Source organism: Camelina sativa, chromosome 15 (genome assembly GCF_030686135.1).
Source record: "Camelina sativa cultivar CO46 ecotype springtype chromosome 15, ASM3068613v1".
NCBI classification, from domain to species: Eukaryota; Viridiplantae; Streptophyta; class Magnoliopsida; order Brassicales; family Brassicaceae; genus Camelina; species Camelina sativa.
This window is the reverse complement of record NC_141894.1, coordinates 33492784-33510142: the sequence shown is the minus strand read 5'-3', so window position 1 is coordinate 33510142 and position 17359 is coordinate 33492784. Positions and strand designations below refer to the sequence as shown.

The following is a 17359-nucleotide window of genomic DNA, read 5'->3' as shown; positions in this document are numbered from 1 at the left end:
CGCTGCCCTCAACCCTACTACGAGGATATAGGGGATAGCACAGAAGGATACTATCTATCTCCGTTGGGATTTGGGAATAGATGTATGCTGTTAACCACTCGAATGCAGCACACGCCGAAGTATTCGTAGGTATGCTCCTTGTATGACCGATCCGTAAATTAATGGCCGTTTCTAGTGTTTCGCCCAAGTGAGAGGAGGAATAAAGAATAATTGAATGAAGCAGCAAGAATGACACGGATCAACAAAAGGCGATGAAAGTGGACGAGTAATCCTGATTCTACGATCTTCCTTTGTGCGCATACACACAATAAAGTTGTCTTGGGAAAAAGATGACTGATCGACTCAATGAATCGCCTAACCTCTGAGAAGGTTGGTAATACCAGCTTTTTGTTTAGCGGTGTGCTTTGCTTTTATTTCATAAGAGTAAGAGAATCAAAAGAAGCAGAAAGACATGGGTATTGGTACCTGGGGCAAAGAGTATACAAATCATTGGTTCGGGAGCACACTCACTTGGAACTATTCTCCTCCGCTAAAGAGAAGGTTGAGTCACAGGTTCGGATGGAGCCCCGAGGGCTTAGGGTAACTTTAGGGCATATGACCAAGTCGATAACTCAGATCTGTCAACGAAGATGTCCACCGCCTGTTACCCAGAACAATTCATCTACCAACCCAGAAGGGAGATATATATTATCTTTCTTACTTCTGACCAGTGGTGCTCTATACATATCGGTGAATTTAGATATGAAAATGAAATCTCCTTTATTTAGAGGACCACTGGTCAACAGTTCCACAGAAAATCCAATTCATATCCTAACGTGAGAGAAATTGAGACATCAGACCAGTGGTACAAACTCAACAGAGAAAGTAATACTACCTAATATACTTCATAGTTATATCAAAAACCTAAACTTAGATTTCACATCACCATATGGATCAACTGGTAATAATGAATTATTAAGCATACTTCGTAGTAGGTTTAAACAAAGCATTTTCCCATCATCTGGATTAAAGTGTTTGGATACTACTGGTGATTTTCTCATCAAAAATGTTTTACATAAAAGATATGAAAGTGTTCAGCAGAATATCTCAAATGCATTATCATCCTCCATAAATTCTCGCACTGCAGTCTTCTTTTGTATACTGTTCAGTATAACAGTGTTAATGGAAATAGCTCCTGGACCTCTTTTGAACAAACCTTCATTATTATTTTCAGATAATTTACCAAATGTATTGCAATATACACGAGATGTGTATGTGAATCATGTTTGTATAATACACAAAAGTTTAAGTCCATGTGAGTGCGAGGAGCCTCTCAATCGAATTATTAGAGATATGTTTCCGCAAACCACTTTTGACCCACTTGAATTGAACTACAGAAACCTTCACCCAGTAAAGTGAAAACTATAACCTACATGCTTGGTACTATTCTTCTTGTAATTACATTAATGGATAAGACTGGATACACTCAATTAGTTCAAATGTAGATAGAATGAAATACACATTAACCTCCTTCTCCATTTACTGTTCTTTGATTCTAACCTCCTTCTCCATTTCCCGTTCTGTCCTAGTTCTTTGTTTCTAACATTCTTAGCTTACCGAGATAAGCAATTCCCTACCTAGAAAAAGATGATCAAAGGCATTGAGGATCAAGCTATCCTTCTTTTGCTGTTGAATTGAATTCTGAAGAAAGCGGGAGTTTTGGTTTTCTTGCTCAGATTCAGATTCGGCCGTTCTTCCGTTCTTGTTCTTCCGTTCTTCGTCTTCGTCTCCCACTTACCATGTCTTCTTAATTTCTAGCTGTTCGTGAAAACTAACAAGGTAATTAGAGCTTTACAACTGATTTTTATGGTCAGAAGATTTCAAATTGTACTAGCAAGAGTTATAGAAATTGTGAACTTAAATCTCAGTGGTGTTTATTTCATATGTCAGGTTCTTGGGATATTGATTGAGTCATGTTAACAAGAGAGTGAAGCATCAGATTGGTACGACATTGTTGGCTCAAAGGAGAAGTTAGGTTGTTGTACAATTTATTAAGATGGTCCTTACTTCGGACCTTTTTTTTTTGCTAAATTTGATTCAATTTTTAGTTCCCACTGATGGCTTGACCTTTTATCTTTATATGTTCTCTCTTTTGGCTGCACATTAACCAGAAAAGGGAAATCGCCATGGAGGAACCTGAAAGACCTGGAGCCATTGTGTCCAATCAAGTTTCGTACTTGGACATTTTGTATCATATATGTCTGCTTTGTTTCCAAGTTTTGTTGCCAAGGTTAGTTGATAGAAATATACTCTTTGGTAGCTCTGTATAAATGTATTGTTTTGGCATTTTAGGTATTGTTTTGGCAATGGCATTAACATTTATTTATCTTCTCCCTCATGATTTTGATGCTGAAGAGATCAGTGGGTAAACTTCCTCTTGTTGGCCTCATTAGGTGAGTTGTGAATGACTTATCTTAAGTTCTTGAAAGAATCTCTGTACCTTCTCTCAACTTCTAAGTGTTCTTGTCTCTATTATTCGTTTGTATTGATCATCTCACAAAAAATCTTCAGCTACTGTATTCTCTTCTAGTTTTACTTCCTTTTGGTGGGTAGTCTGTGTTATGTACTTGATAATTATATCACCTCTCTGTTTAAAACTTTCTTTTACACCATTTTGCTCTAGATACTAATGACGCTGCTTCTAGTCATCTTACTACATTTTGTTGTTTTGTCTCTCAAACAGATATACAATCTTTATCCAAACTTTGGTCCCAAAGAGTATTGCTTTGTCGGGATCAGTTTAATTCGATACAAAAGCTTTCCTCTTGAACCATTTTGATAGCTCGATATATAAACTCTTCCTCGATGCTTTACAGGAGCTCTCCGGGCTTAAGAATACTCTGAATTTTGAAGTTGAGCAGCTCCGTGAGGTAATGTATGTATCTTGAGCCAGCATGCTCCTCCATATCTTACCAGCTTCTTCTGTATTTTGATTACTTGATACATGGCTGATTTTTTTTCATTTCAATAACTATGGCTGAAAAGGTGTCACAAAGTCGTAACCTAAGCCAAAGCTCTGCACTCACTTTTAGAGCCATCACTCTTACATAGCTTAGAGTTTGTATAAACTCAAGGCAACAGAGGAGAACATTCACGTTTTTTGGCTTTTCAGGTACTCAAGTCAACAGAGGAGAACATCCAACTTCACTGCAGGCCCTGTTGGGGATTCAACAGAGGATAGAGACATACCTTGGGTTCGGCTACAGCCTACAAGAGCCTACAGGCTACAGGTAACCACTGTCCAGCTTGTTTTAAAGTGTAAACCAAACCCTGTGAATACATCTAGAAGCTTTAAAAGTTAATAACTATAAAAAAAACATTTAGTAATTATTAGTAAATACCAATTAGATACTAGAAGATTTAGTTGTTTAGAGTTTGTATAAAAGCTGAAAACCCTAAATAGTTTAGCATAATTCATTGCTTTTCTTGACAAGAAAAGACTGACCTAATAATATCGACTTCACGAAACATACGACTCCAGTCCTCAATGTCTTAGACATCTAACAGAGCTCTGAATTGTGAATTTGTAATGGTAAGCTATACATTGATTTAAACTCGTTCCTTTTTGTCTACTTGTCAAAACTTAAATCCTTTAAACTCTTGTGATGTGAGAGATCTCAATCGGTGACTAGTAGTACTCATGAATAAAATATAAAGCATCTCCTCTAATAGGACTAGTAGTACTCATGGCTCGTAAACCACTAAAACAGAACCTTAGTGACGTGTTTAGTTGATTGATAGTTGATTGATAATCACGAATAAATATATCTCAAGAGTTTTAGTTTTTTTCCTTTTTCTTTTACGGTATATCAAGAGTATTTGATAGTCAATTTTGTTATAAAGCGTGCTCAACATATGTTATACCTTCTTAAGTAGTTTGGGCAAAAACACTTTATAAATATTCCTTTTCCTTCAAGTATCACTATATAAGGCTCAATTGACAAATACATTAATTACACCTATTCTCTTGCCGTCTCAACAAAATTTTTTCCTTCCATATATTCATGGCAAGTGAAACTTGTTCAATACTCTCTTCCTCATTTCATTCAATAAACATGACAGATGCTTCCACTTTCCTTTGCTCAAAATTTTCTGAGATAGCATTAGCCATCAATACTTCTTACCTTCTCTTCTCTGCCTATTTCTCTTTTACTATGCAAATCGGTTTTGCTTTGCTAACTGCTGGCTCTATTCGTTCCAAAAACATCACGAATGTCATGCTCACAAACATAATGGATGCTTGCATAGGTGCTATCTCATACTTCATTTTTGGATTTGCCATAGCTTTTGGACCAACCGACGGTTTTATCGGTGATCATCACAACTTCTTTGCTTTGAACTCTTTTCCTGATTCCTCCGGCTACGACTTTAGCTTTTTCCTATTCCAGTGGACCTTTGCCATAACTCCATCGGGAATCACAAGCGGCTCTATGGCGGAACGTACACAGTTTATTGCCTACTTAATGTACTCGTTTTATTTAACTGGTTTTGTCTATCCCACAGTTTCCCATTGGTTTTGGTCAAGCAACGGTTGGGCTAGTGCAACACGAGATCACAACAGCCTCTTGTTTAGCTCGGGTGCAATCGACTTTGCTGGATCCGGAGTGGTTCATATGGTCGGCGGGATAGCGGGTCTTTGGGGATCTTTCATAGAAGGACCAAGAGTCGGAATGTTCGATGGATCAAGAAGGGCTTCTACTGTACATAGTCATGATGTTCCCCTTGTAGTGTTAGGTACCTTCCTGGTATGGTTTGGTTGGCATGGTTATAATGCAGGGTCATTCTTAACTATCTTGCAAAGCTACGAGCAGCAGTTTCCTTACTATGGTCAGTGGAGTGCCATCGGACGAACCGCAGTGACCACAACGCTGGCTGGGTGCACAGCGGCATTAACCACATTATTCACTAAACGTTTCTTAGGATCTCACTGGAAGGTCACTGACGCTTGTTCAGGACTACTCACTGGGCTGGTTGCAATCACCTCAGGCTGCGCTGTTGTCGATCCTTGGGCTAGTATTGTGTGTGGCGTTGTCGCTGCGTTGGTCAAGATTGGACTTGATAAGCTAGCTAAGAAACTTAAATTTGACGACCCTCTTAATGCTGCGCAGCTGCATGGTGGTTGTGGCGCATGGGGCTTACTCTTCACCGGATTATTCGCTACCAAGAAGTTTGTGAACGAGGTTTATTCGGGCGATGGCAGTAGGCCGTACGGACTGCTGATGGGCGGAGGATGGAAGCTACTATCAGCACAGATCGTTGAAATCATTGTCATCTTCTCGTGGGTGACGTTAACAATTGTTCCCTTGTTTTATGGACTTCATAGATTCAATCTTCTCAGGATATCTACGGAGGAAGAGCTGGCTGGTATTGATATAACAAGTCATGGTGGATTTGCCTATCATTACGAAGATAAGGATGCGGTATCCAGAAGATCAGTCGACCAGGCCTTAGGTGGGAGAGAAGGTTTTTAATAGGAAGAAAGAATTCAATGAATAAAAAAAGTGTTTCATGCAGTTCTAGGAAGAGATAACTTGTGGCTGGCTAAAAGTGAAATGGTGAAGAAATTATCCATGCGTATTTTCATTTTTTTTTTATCTTTAATGTTTTTTTGTAAACTTATGTGTTAAGTATTGAACGAAATTGGTTTGGTTCCGTTTGTTGTATTATTTTGAATACTTACAATATGGTTTAATTCCGTTTGGATCCAAATATACCCGATTCGTTGTTTTCTATTTATTATTTTGAATTTGTTTGAATGTATTTGGATAAAGAATATTTTCTGGGTTTTTGATGGAGATTGAACAAACATGCCACAATTCTTAAACGGAAATATTATCTTTGACTGAAGAAAATTCTTTAAAACACACACCACTAAGAAGAAGAAGAACTAGGTTCTGTGCATAAAATATCAACATCAAATTATCCATGTGTACCAGTCCAAATCTTACACCATTAAGCCAAAATCTTACTACCATAAAGAGAAACTTTACGTGACTGAGATTATTTGCTTTCCTCTTTCTCTCTGCTGCATAACCTGCCTTCGAATCATTTCAAGCATTGAAACCATTTGTTCTTGCTTTGGTAATTGTGGAGTTAAATGACTGTCACATTGTTAGCATTTATCAACATCCTCACAGACGCTTCCCAGTCTATAAATTGCCCGACACCAATACTAGAGGCATAAAATCCTCACTTACAGAAGAAGCTAAGGATTTCAAAACTGTTACCTATGCTGAGTTGGTTGGATCTTTGGAGGCCCATGAGAAGAAATTCTTCATAGATAATAAAGGAGAAGGTGAAGGAGCTTTCCATGCACGTTTCAGGAGTATGAATCTAGAAAACAAGAGCAAACAAACATAGGTAAAACGAGTTACAGAGAAAATACGTGGTTTGGTTTCTGCAAAAGAGACAATCAGAATGAAAAAGTGTTCTGGCTCAAGAATGGTAGATATTAGATATACAATGGTTTAATATGGGTTATGTAAATAACCGGTTTGTACCGGATAGACTTTACTTGTATATAATCTCTGTATCATACATTAATTGTGAATAACAGAAATCATCATTTCCATTCTCATCTTCTTCCTCTTTTCTCTACCATCTTCATCGATTCTGTTCGTTCCACTTAACTAATATGGTATCAGAGCTATACGCTTAGCTCAGATTTTGTTTTCTTTTTACTCTGATCGTTTTATTGTTGGTGATTTGTTGTGTGCTCGTTTGTGTCGATATGGGAGTTCCGATCCGGAAAAGTACTCGTCGTCAGGGTAAATCCACCGGTGCTGGGAGTTCTGCTTCAAAATCAAAAGCTCCGATGAGCTCTTTCTCTTCGATTCTGGCAGATCCAACTCTGGGTGTTCCGATCACTTCCGGTTCTGAGATCGATACTGTGGATAGCCCACACTCACCGTTTTTTCTTCACAGCGCTGATCATCCTGGCCTCTCTCTCGTTGTAGATCGTCTCGATGGTACGAACTACAACCACTGGTGCTCTGCGATAAAGATTGCTCTTGATGCAAAGAACAAACTCGCTTTCATCGATGGTTCTCTACCTCGTCCGGATGAAGGTAATCCTATCTTTCGAATCTGGTCTAGATGCAACAGTATGGTCAAATCGTGGATGTTGAATGCTGTTTCTAAGCAGATCTATGGTAGTATTTTGAACTTTGATGATGCTACTATGATATGGAAAGATCTGCACAATAGATTTCATATGACAAACTTGCCGAGAACCTTTCATTTGATTCAGCAGATTCAAGATCTGCGTCAGGGTTCCATGGATTTGTCAAGCTATTACACTGCTTTGAAAACTCTATGGGATCAACTTGACGGCAGTGAACCTACTGAATCATGTTTGTGTTGTCGTTCTTTCAACTGTGTGAGCAAACACAATTTTCAAGCGAAGGTTGATAGAGGACGACTCATTAAGTTTTTGGCTTGTTTAAACGAGTCTTACTCTATCATCAGGGGTCAAATCATCATGAAGAAGCCTCTACCTGATATTGCTGAAGTTTACAACATCTTAGATCAAGATGATAGTCAGAGACAATTTGGTGTGAGTGTTGTACCAGCTGCTTTTCAGGTTGGGAATGTTGTGCCACATCCTGGAGTGATGAATGTCACGGTTCCTCACACCTCTGCTGGATCTGTTAATTCTGCATATCAGTCTCATAAGAAGGATAAACCAATTTGCTCTCATTGTGGTTTTACTGGCCATGTTGTGGACCGTTGTTACAAGCTACATGGTTATCCACCTGGATGGAAGCCTAGGAAGCAACAATTTGCTTCTTCTCAATCTTCTCAATCGTCTAGTATGTCCCCTGCTGTTACAGCCCAAGTTTCTGGTACGATTGGTGTTTCTGACAAGAAATCCGATGGTTTGGAGAGTTTGATTGGGAACTTGTCTAAAGATCAGTTGCAGAACTTCATTGCGTATTTCAGCTCTCACCTTGTTCCTCAGTCCACCTCTCCGACCACACCAAAATCAACGAATGAAGCTTCACCTTCTGGTATTCTCTTCTCTAATCCTACCTATTGCTTTATTGGAATATTGACTGTTGCTCAATGTGTGGCAAATAAAAGATCATGGATTATTGATTCTGGTGTTACTCATCATGTCAGTCATGATAGGAGTTTATTTGGTGATCTTGATATGTCTATTCGTCAGCATGTTAATCTTCCCAATGGCAGTTTAGTTATGGTAGCTGGTATTGGTACAGTGGTGATCAATGGTTCTATCAGTTTGAGAAATGTTCTGTATATACCAGATTTCAGGCTAAATCTTCTCAGTATAAGTTCGTTGACTACAGACCTTGGTTCTTGTGTTATCTTTGATCCTAGTTCTTGCCTGATACAGGATCCTATCAGGGGATTGACGATTGGAAGAGGTAGAAGGATTGCTAATCTTTACATGTTGGACGTTGAAGACCCTGCAGATTCAAGACAACTATCTTCTTGTAGTTTGAATGCTGTAATAGATTCTGCTGTTTGGCATAAGAGACTTGGTCACACTTCTTTTTCTCGGATTGATATGCTTACAGACGTTCTTGGTATTTCTAAACAAAGGAATAAAGGGGTTATACATTGTGATATTTGTCAAAGAGCAAAACAGAAGAAATTGCCATATTCTAGTAGAAACAACTTTTGTTCTGCACCTTTCGATCTGTTACATATCGATGTTTGGGGACCGTTTTCAGAACCAACAGTGGAAGGGTTTAAATATTTTTTGACAATAGTAGATGATCACAGCAGAGTAACTTGGATTTACTTACTCAAATTGAAGAGTGATGTGTTGAAAGTTTTTCCTGATTTCTTACAAATGGTGGAGACTCAGTTTGATAAGAAGGTTCGCAGTGTAAGGTCGGATAATGCTCCGGAGCTAAAGTTTACTGATCTTTATCGCAATAAAGGGATCGTAGCTTACCATTCTTGTCCAGAAACTCCAGAGCAGAACTCCGTTGTTGAAAGGAAGCACCAACACATTCTGAATGTTGCTCGTGCTCTCCTTTTCCAGTCTAACCTTCCTTTATCGTTATGGGGAGATTGTATTTTGACTGTCGTGTTTCTTATCAACAAAACACCTTCACCACTATTAGACAACCAAACACCGTTTGAGAAGCTCACAAGTAAGACACCAGAGTACACCGATTTAAGAACCTTCGGTTGTCTATGTTACGCAAGAACTTCTCCGAAACAGAGAACAAAGTTTGAAGATAGAGCCAGAGCTTGTGTGTTTTTGGGATATCCAGCAGGTTATAAAGGTTACAAACTGATGGATATTGAGAGCAATGCTGTTTTTATCTCCAGGAATGTAAAATTCTTTGAAGATATCTTCCCTTTTCAGAACACACAACCCACCAATGACGCCACACGATTCTTTCCCCATTTGTGTACACGCGTTGACGATAGAGGAGAGTCTTCTGGCACTGTAAGTGAGGGGGAATCAGTGACTAAGATTGATGAGATAATTCCAAGAAAACGAGTTTCACGACCTCCGGGTTATCTTCAAGATTATCAATGCAACTCTTTACAAGAATCTACAGTTTATTCTATCTCACAGGTTTTATCTTATTCCAATCTATCAGATCCTTTTTGTGCTTATGTCAATGCTTTGACAAAATATCCTACTCCTACTAGTTATCATCAAGCTAGTAAGATTAAGGAATTTTGTGATGCTATGGATACTGAGATAGGGGCTATGGAAAGGACAAACACATGGTTCATATGTTCTTTGCCTCCAGGTAAAAAGCCTGTCGGATGTAAATGGGTGTATACGGTGAAACTCTATGCCGATGGCAGTCTTAAGCGTTACAAGGCTCGCTTAGTAGCCAAGGGATATACTCAAAGAGAGGGTCTTGACTATGTGGAAACTTTCTCTCCAGTTGCAAGAATGGCCACAGTCAAGTTTCTTCTTGCGGTTGCAGCTCCCAGAAAGTGGTTTTTAGATCAGCTGGATGTTTCTAACGCTTTTCTTAATGGAGACTTGAAGGAAGAGATTTATATGGTTCTACCACCTGGTTATACACCAAAACAGGGGGAATCTTTTCCACCAAATGCTGTTTGTAAACTCCAAAAGTCTATATATTGTTTAAAGCAAGCATCAAGGCAATGGTTTCTCAAATTCTCTCAGTCTTTACTCTCTTTGGGTTTCAAGGGTGGTTCTGGTGATGATACCCTTTTCACAAGGCAGTCAGGAGATGTTGATATGGCAGTCTTGGTGTATGTAGATGATATTATCATTGCTAGTAGTTCTTCTCTCGCCACTGCCTCTCTTACTGCTGCCTTGAAGGAAACGTTTAAGCTGAGAGAATTGGGTCCTCTTAAATATTTTTTGGGGCTTGAGGTTGCAAGAACTTCTGCAGGTATTTCTATTTGTCAGAGGAAATATGTTCTTGACTTGTTGGATGAAACTGGTCTCTTAGGATGCTGTCCATCTCCTATTCCCATGGATCCTAGTGATGTATTGAATGGAGAAACTGGGAAATTGTTGACAAATGTGAAACAGTATCGCCGACTGATTGGAAAAATCATGTACCTGACTTTTACTCGACCTGACATCACTTTTGCAGTCCATAAGCTTTGCCAGTTCACATCAGCTCCGAGACAACCTCATCTGACTGCTGCATATAAGGTTTTACATTACCTTAAAGGCACAGTTGGTCAAGGTATGTTTTACTCTGCTACCTCTGATTTTCGGCTGAAAGCTTTTGCAGACGCGGACTAGGGTCGAGACACGGATAGCAGGCGTTCCGTTTCTGGCATTTGTACTTTTCTTGGTCCATCATTGGTCTCTTGGAAGTCAAATAAACAAGACACAATCTCCATGTCCTCTGCGGAGTCTGAATATCGATCTATGGGTGCAGCAGTGAAAGAAATTCTTTGGATAAGGAAGCTTATGGTTGATTTATGGGTTGATATGTCTGAAGCTTCTACACTTTAATGTGATAACACAGCTGCTCTCTATATAGCTAACAATTCGGTCTTCCATGAACGGACCAAACATCTGGAAATGGATTGTCACATTGTGAGGGAAAAGGTTCAGTTGGGGATTATCAATACACTTCATGTGGACACTAAACACCAGCTCGCTGATGTGTTCACTAAACCATTGTTTACTCCACAGTTCTTGAGACTCATTCGCAAGATGGGTGTTATTAACATATACACTCCATCTTGAGGGGGAATATTAGATATACAATGGTTTAATATGGGTTATGTAAATAACCGGTTTGTACGGATAGACTTTACTTGTATATAATCTCTGTTTCATACATTAATTGTGAATAACAGAAATCATCATTTTCATTCTCATCTTCTTCCTCTTTTCTCTACCATCTTCATCGATTCTGTTCGTTCCACTTAACTAATAGTAGAATCAGGCCTAACTACGAAAGAAACGGAGAGAACTTGCATCCACTGTCGCAAAGCAGGACATCTAGTGAAAGATTGCAAAAACAAAAATGGAGAACAAACTCATGCCATTAAAGAAAATAATAAAGAAGAAGAAGACTATCATATGTTCACACCAAGACAAGAAGGTCAAGAAACTCTTGAAGAGAACGTCTGGCTCATTGACAGTGGCTGCACAAATCATATGACTTCAGGTGAGAAACTATTCACTAACCTCGACACAAATTACAATGTTCCTATACATCTATGTAATAAAGCTGTTTAGACGACTATAAGAAAGGAAGACACTGAAGTCACAACAAAGAAGGGCAAGAGACTCATCAGAGATGTTCTTCTGGTTCCTAAGATTGCCAAAAATCTATTAAGTGTTTCTCAGATGATCGCAAATAGATATGAAGTTACTTTTAACCAAGGGGGCTGTATTATTTATGATCCAGTAGGAGGAAGATAGCTGAGATATCTACGATCAAGAAGAGCTTTTACCTCAAGTGGCGCACAAACGAAGAATCTACAATGATGGCATCAAGGAAATCGCCTTTTCAGGTCGTCAAGGAGTTGGCTTGCTATTGCTGCAAATCAGGATAAGTCATCACCTGTGGATCATAAGAAAGAGATGAATGAAGATGGAGCTGATAGAAACAAGTCAACAAGTGGAAGAAACAATCAAAAAGAGTCAGAAACTGAAGCTGTGAAGCTAAGATCAGTAAGTAAAGTTAAGAACCAGAAAAGTTCGGAAACAAACAAGAAAGGAGACAAGAGTAGAGAAACAGAAGATGTGGTCAAGGAACCAAACTGATCAAGAGGGTGATCAAAAGAGACAACCTGGAGAAAACTGAAAATCAGAGAAAAGACCTGCAAAAGGGATGCAGAGACAGAGAAGAAGAATCAAGCGTCAAAGTACAAAAGGTTAAGGTTTCAAAAATTGGAAACCATTGGTAAAAGTGAAGTTGACAACCAGAGGCCAGTGCTTCAAAACCAAAACAGATTTTATGTTTCTAAATCCACAAGATTCCGATTAGCTGTTTACTGAAGACAACCTCATCTGCTCAAATTCAAACCAGAACCAACAATTCAAAACCTTAAATGGAGATGTAATAATGTCAAAGGTTCAAGAGAAGCAAACTCAAGTAAAATAATATATTCACCACACCAAGCTTCTTATACATTTAGGATAGAGAACTGAGAGTAAGACACTGAATAAGACAAATGCTTCTTTTATTATAAGACAAACGAGACAAGTTTGAGAAAAATGCTCGGAGTCTCTCCCCTCCCCTTACAAAAGTATTCTGATATTGGATACCTACCCTATTACCCCTCCTACCCTTTAAGTACTACTACTAAACCCTACTGATTCCTTGTCTCTACACCAAAGAGCCGTTGTGGCCACTTTACCGTAGGACAGTGACATTATTGATATTAAACTTACACCCCCTGCCCAATAGAGGCCTACTACTTCCTCTTGGACCTACTGGATCTCTGTTGTTGGACTCCTAGCCACTTGTTGGGCTTCTCTTCCTCCTTTGGTAACGATAGAGAATGGGAGGGTGCTGATTCTCAAACGTATCATTACCCCCCCCCCCCTCTTTGAAATTCACCTTGTCCTCAAGGTTGAAGAGTGGAAATTGCCCTTTGATTGTGGTAACCCACTCCCACGAACACTCATAGTCAGGAAGACCCTTCCACTTGATAAGAACCTCTGCTTGTCCTGAACGGGGGTTAATGCGTGCTCCCAGTACCTTGTCTGGCTCAGCCTCGAGGACCGCATCTTCAGTCAGTTGACTCGGAATGGAGGAAGAAACCACCTGATCTCCTACTGCCTTCTTCAACTGGGATACGTGGAATGTAGGATGTATCTTAGCTTCCTGCGGTAGTTTGAGGCGGTAAGCAACAACTCCTACACGTGCTTCTACTCGATAGGGACCATAGAAACGAGCTGTGAGCTTCTCATTTGTTCTCCTGGCTAATGAGCGAAGACGAAAGGGTCGCATCTTGAGAAAAACCTGATCACCCACTCAGGGGCGGACCCAGCCAAAAAATTTAATGGGGGCAGATTGTCACAAGATGCTATTGAACCTTTGACCTTACACATTTTAACCTTGTTCACAAACCATTTTGCCAATGAATAATTTATGCATAGTGTAAATTTTTAAAATTTTTGTATTTTACTGGTGACAGCTGCCACCACAACCCTTAACGTGGGTCCGCCACTGCACCCACTTGAAACTCTATCTCTCTGCGATGAGCATCAGCCTGTGTTTTCATCCGCTGTTGAGCCTTGTGTAAGTGTTCCTTGATCAAACCCAACGCGGTGTCTCTTTCCTGCAGCTGCTGGTCCCACTACAACAAATATGGGTATTGATAGCATACGATTAACGCTATGATATGGTTATTATAGCGTTTTCATGAACGTTATTAAACGAGACGCTATAATAGGGGGACTATATACGATAGCATTTTTGGGCTTGTGCTATCGTAGGGTATCCTGTAATAGCATATACCATGTGCTATATTATAATTTCTAATAACATATATATAGTGCTATATTTAAGTATATAATAGTACTTTATGTCTGCTATATGTACGGTAAACGTAGCTATCTGTTGTTGCTATGATTTTATTTTGTAGTAGCTCTATGTTAATGCCATTTGATTAGTTATCTTAACATCGGTGTTGAGCTATTTGTATCGGAGTTGTAGCTTTTATTATGTGCTACTAAGTTGTATACAATGACTTCATCTGCCTACTATTACGTTTGGTTTCTGATTACTATTAACCGTTTTTTATACAGCATATTCAAATGAAGTTACAGTTTGAAAGTAACCTGTGATAAAGCTGAAATTGTATTCTAGAATAGAAAATATCAAACATTGTTATGATACAAAATGAGCATACGATCCAATTCCATAAATCCCAAACAAAGAACAAAAGTCTCATGCATTTGCCAGAACAACGAAAGTAGAAAATCATACGGTTCTTAGTCGACATCAAATGATGACAACTTTTTCTTCATGCCATGCTATAGTGGTACCAATAGCATCCTCCATACACTCAATAGCAGAATTAGGCCTCCAAACCTTCGCATCAGGCACCTTGACTACATCAATCCACACACGAACTGCATTATGACCCAAGGGAATAAAATGCACTAACTGCTCTGGGGTTTTTGAAGACCAGCGTCCTTCTGCAACAACCCTATTCTTACCGGTAATGTCCAGCAGTCTGCACTTCTGATCCTCCTTGACAATCCGTTTCGGAGAAGTGTGCTGCATAGTATAAATAATATGCAACGTTTACCAAAGGCATCAGTGCTAACATATTTTATAAGTAAGAAAACGTTGAAATTTACCTGCTGAGATGAACTTGAAGGAGATTGTGTAAGTGGTTTTGAACTCTTCACAGGAGCTGCTGGAGTGAGTCCTTGTGACTGCATGCGAGGAGATGCTGTAGCTGGTGCCTCTGTACTTAAATCTTCGATTAAAACTCTGTTGAATGGCCATGCTACAAACGACTTCAAAGAGTCATGAAGATTTGAGAGTTCTTCTGTTGGCCGCCAAAGAAATGTCTCAGGTTCATTAACCGCATCGACAAAAACTTTAATGGAATTTGGTCCAAGAGGAAGGCCATTCACCAAAGCTTTGGGATCACGAGTCTGCCAACGGCCTTCAGCAATAGGTTTATCATCATTTGATAGCCAATGTAGAAGTTTGCACTTGTTCATGGAAGTTATATTTGGGCTCTGTTAAACAAAATTATTCCAATATAGAAAATATTACTAGATTTAAGAACACTAAAACATAGAGATCAAATCCTAAGTACAATCAATCAGATTAAGAAAACATTACCTTAGGCGGAATGTCTTCTGGTCCTAACTCCTGCTCAATAGCCTCAACACAATCCTGAGGCCACGCAATAGTTTCTCCTACAGCTTGACCAATACTAAACATATTTGCCGCAGGTCTCCAAAGAAATGCATCTTCTTGAAAAACCGTCTCAACCAACACCTTCACTGAATTAGGGCCCAATGATACATTGTTGACGAAGTCCATGTGATCAAAAGACAGAATACAACCTTCGGCTACTTTAAATTTAGAGCCAGACCAATCATATAGAATGCACTTAGGCTGCGGTATTTGGTTTACACTTTACAAATGTAAATAATAGTTAGAATCTGTTAACCATTCAGTGAACAACCTCAACAAATCTCATTATATATTAACACTTACTCTTGGCGTTGAATGTTCACCAACTTCCAAAAATTGACGCTAGAAAATGAGAAGGAATGTAATTAGTTACCATTTTCTTAGACCATTAATCCAATGATATGAATTTCCAGACTTACAGGACTATTCAGTTTCGCAAGAGCATCTTGTAATTCATTGACCTGCTGCTGCAACTGAATATGGCTCTGTTGCATTTGAGTCACATACTTGCTTTTCATCTGGAAACAAGCAAGTTTGGACATACTCATTCCTCTACCCATTGCCCTCAGGCGTCCAGGATTGTCAGGTCGCAATATCTGAGCAAGAGTGTCTTCTTTTGGGTTTGATGATGATGATGATGGAGCATCAGACAGAACGAACTCATTTGCCATTTCCTATTAAATGTCGGACTTATGTTTATAGAGGTAAATTATAATGAAAAACATAGAAGAGAGGATCACAAAATAAATGACTTACAATCTTTGCAGCAGCATCCGTGTTCACTGCTGTCCCATCGTTTTTAGTTCGTGACTTGACCCACACATTCAGTCTAGTCACTTCATCTGTGCTCTCTTTTCTCTGCGTAATTATAACACACATTCAGTGATATTAAGAAACCATTGTCAAAACTGGTGGACAAAATATATTGATAATCACTAACTGACACTTACTAAATCTTCGGCCAATCTAACCATTCCTTTACGGCTACATGTGTGAGGAATCTGGTTACGTCTTCTTTCCTTGTATGAATCACTAACAGCCTATATAAAAGAATTAGCACACTCTATGTGGAAGATTAATTAAGTACAAGTTAGTACCTTAAACTCTTGACTAGTCTTCTCTTTGACAAACTTCCTCCACTCTAGCGTAAGAACATTGTCTGGTCGCAGCTTCATTCTTTCTACGTTGTTCAGATCTTTCCTAATCTGATTAACCAAACGTGACTTAGAGGCCCTCCATAGACATCCCATTTACTTCAAAACAGCCGCTTTCTCATATTCTCCATCTAGTTCAAATCATATCTACAATAAAGTAAAAAAGAAAAAAGATAAGATAAGAGTACTTAGAGCAAATTATTTGTGATTGTGACTTGAAATTAAAATACCTGAACAGATTTCCATAGAATTGTCTTCAGCTCCTCACCAATTTTCCTCCAATCATCTATCACAACAGGAACATGTTCTCTTACCAAGGGACCTAAGTAGGAAGACAACTTAATTGATCCTTCTCCACACGATTCTCCAAATTCAGTGAACTGTACTCTTATTCGTGTATTAGGATCCTTGGCAATATCTTTCATCTTTGTTGGTCCTTTGTGTTTTTTAGTCTGGGGCGGAACTGAAGTTGTAGCATCCTCAGAAACAGCAGCTGACTCTTTATCGGCTCCTTGTTCTGTAACGTCCTTAGCAGCTTGACCAACCATATGGCTATCTATCAAAGTCTGATCCGGTTGTGGTTCATCAACCTGTGTGTCTTGAGGCTGCGTGTCCTGTGGCAATATGGTGCCAACGAATTCAGGTTCTTCTTCTTGTACGTTGGTCTTCCTTTTCCTTCCACCCTTTTTTCCCTTGCCCATCTGATACGTCTGTAAAACTAAGACGGAAACTCAAATATAGACTCAAAGACAGACCAAGTATCCAAAACAAAAATATAACAGTCATGCAAAACCAATCAAATATAGACTCAAATGAACGCGATCACACAAAAATTCC

General features: G+C 39.1%; 2 protein-coding genes and 3 pseudogenes across 4 annotated transcripts; 3 read left to right on the top strand and 2 right to left on the bottom strand.

Annotated features, from left to right (window-relative positions):
• Positions 1-599: 599 nt before the first annotated feature.
• On the top strand, positions 600-3331 carry LOC147927632 (putative mitochondrial protein AtMg00920 pseudogene; annotated as a pseudogene). Its single transcript, XR_015581905.1, has 7 exons — positions 600-1818; positions 1930-2014; positions 2151-2269; positions 2395-2432; positions 2856-2914; positions 3025-3134; positions 3221-3331. The product of XR_015581905.1 is annotated as a putative mitochondrial protein AtMg00920 pseudogene (transcript).
• Positions 3332-3915: 584 nt separating this feature from the next.
• LOC104748653 (ammonium transporter 1 member 2 pseudogene) lies at positions 3916-5748 on the top strand (annotated as a pseudogene). Its single transcript, XR_015581394.1, has one exon. The product of XR_015581394.1 is annotated as an ammonium transporter 1 member 2 pseudogene (transcript).
• A 1021-nt stretch (positions 5749-6769) lies between these two features.
• LOC147927631 (uncharacterized) lies at positions 6770-8430 on the top strand. The gene is made up of 2 exons (XM_087487973.1): positions 6770-8048; positions 8396-8430. Exons 1-2 carry the CDS (start codon positions 6770-6772, stop codon positions 8428-8430), a joined length of 1314 nt encoding a protein of 437 aa, XP_087344099.1.
• A 6002-nt stretch (positions 8431-14432) lies between these two features.
• Positions 14433-15509, bottom strand: LOC147927630 (uncharacterized). The gene is made up of 3 exons (XM_087486892.1): positions 15291-15509; positions 14795-15184; positions 14433-14711 (listed from the first exon to the last, which is right to left on the bottom strand). The coding sequence occupies exons 1-3, from the start codon at positions 15492-15494 to the stop codon at positions 14433-14435; spliced, it is 873 nt and encodes a 290-aa protein (XP_087343018.1). The 5' UTR covers positions 15495-15509.
• Positions 15510-15748: 239 nt separating this feature from the next.
• LOC147927629 (uncharacterized) lies at positions 15749-17001 on the bottom strand (annotated as a pseudogene).
• Positions 17002-17359: the final 358 nt, after the last annotated feature.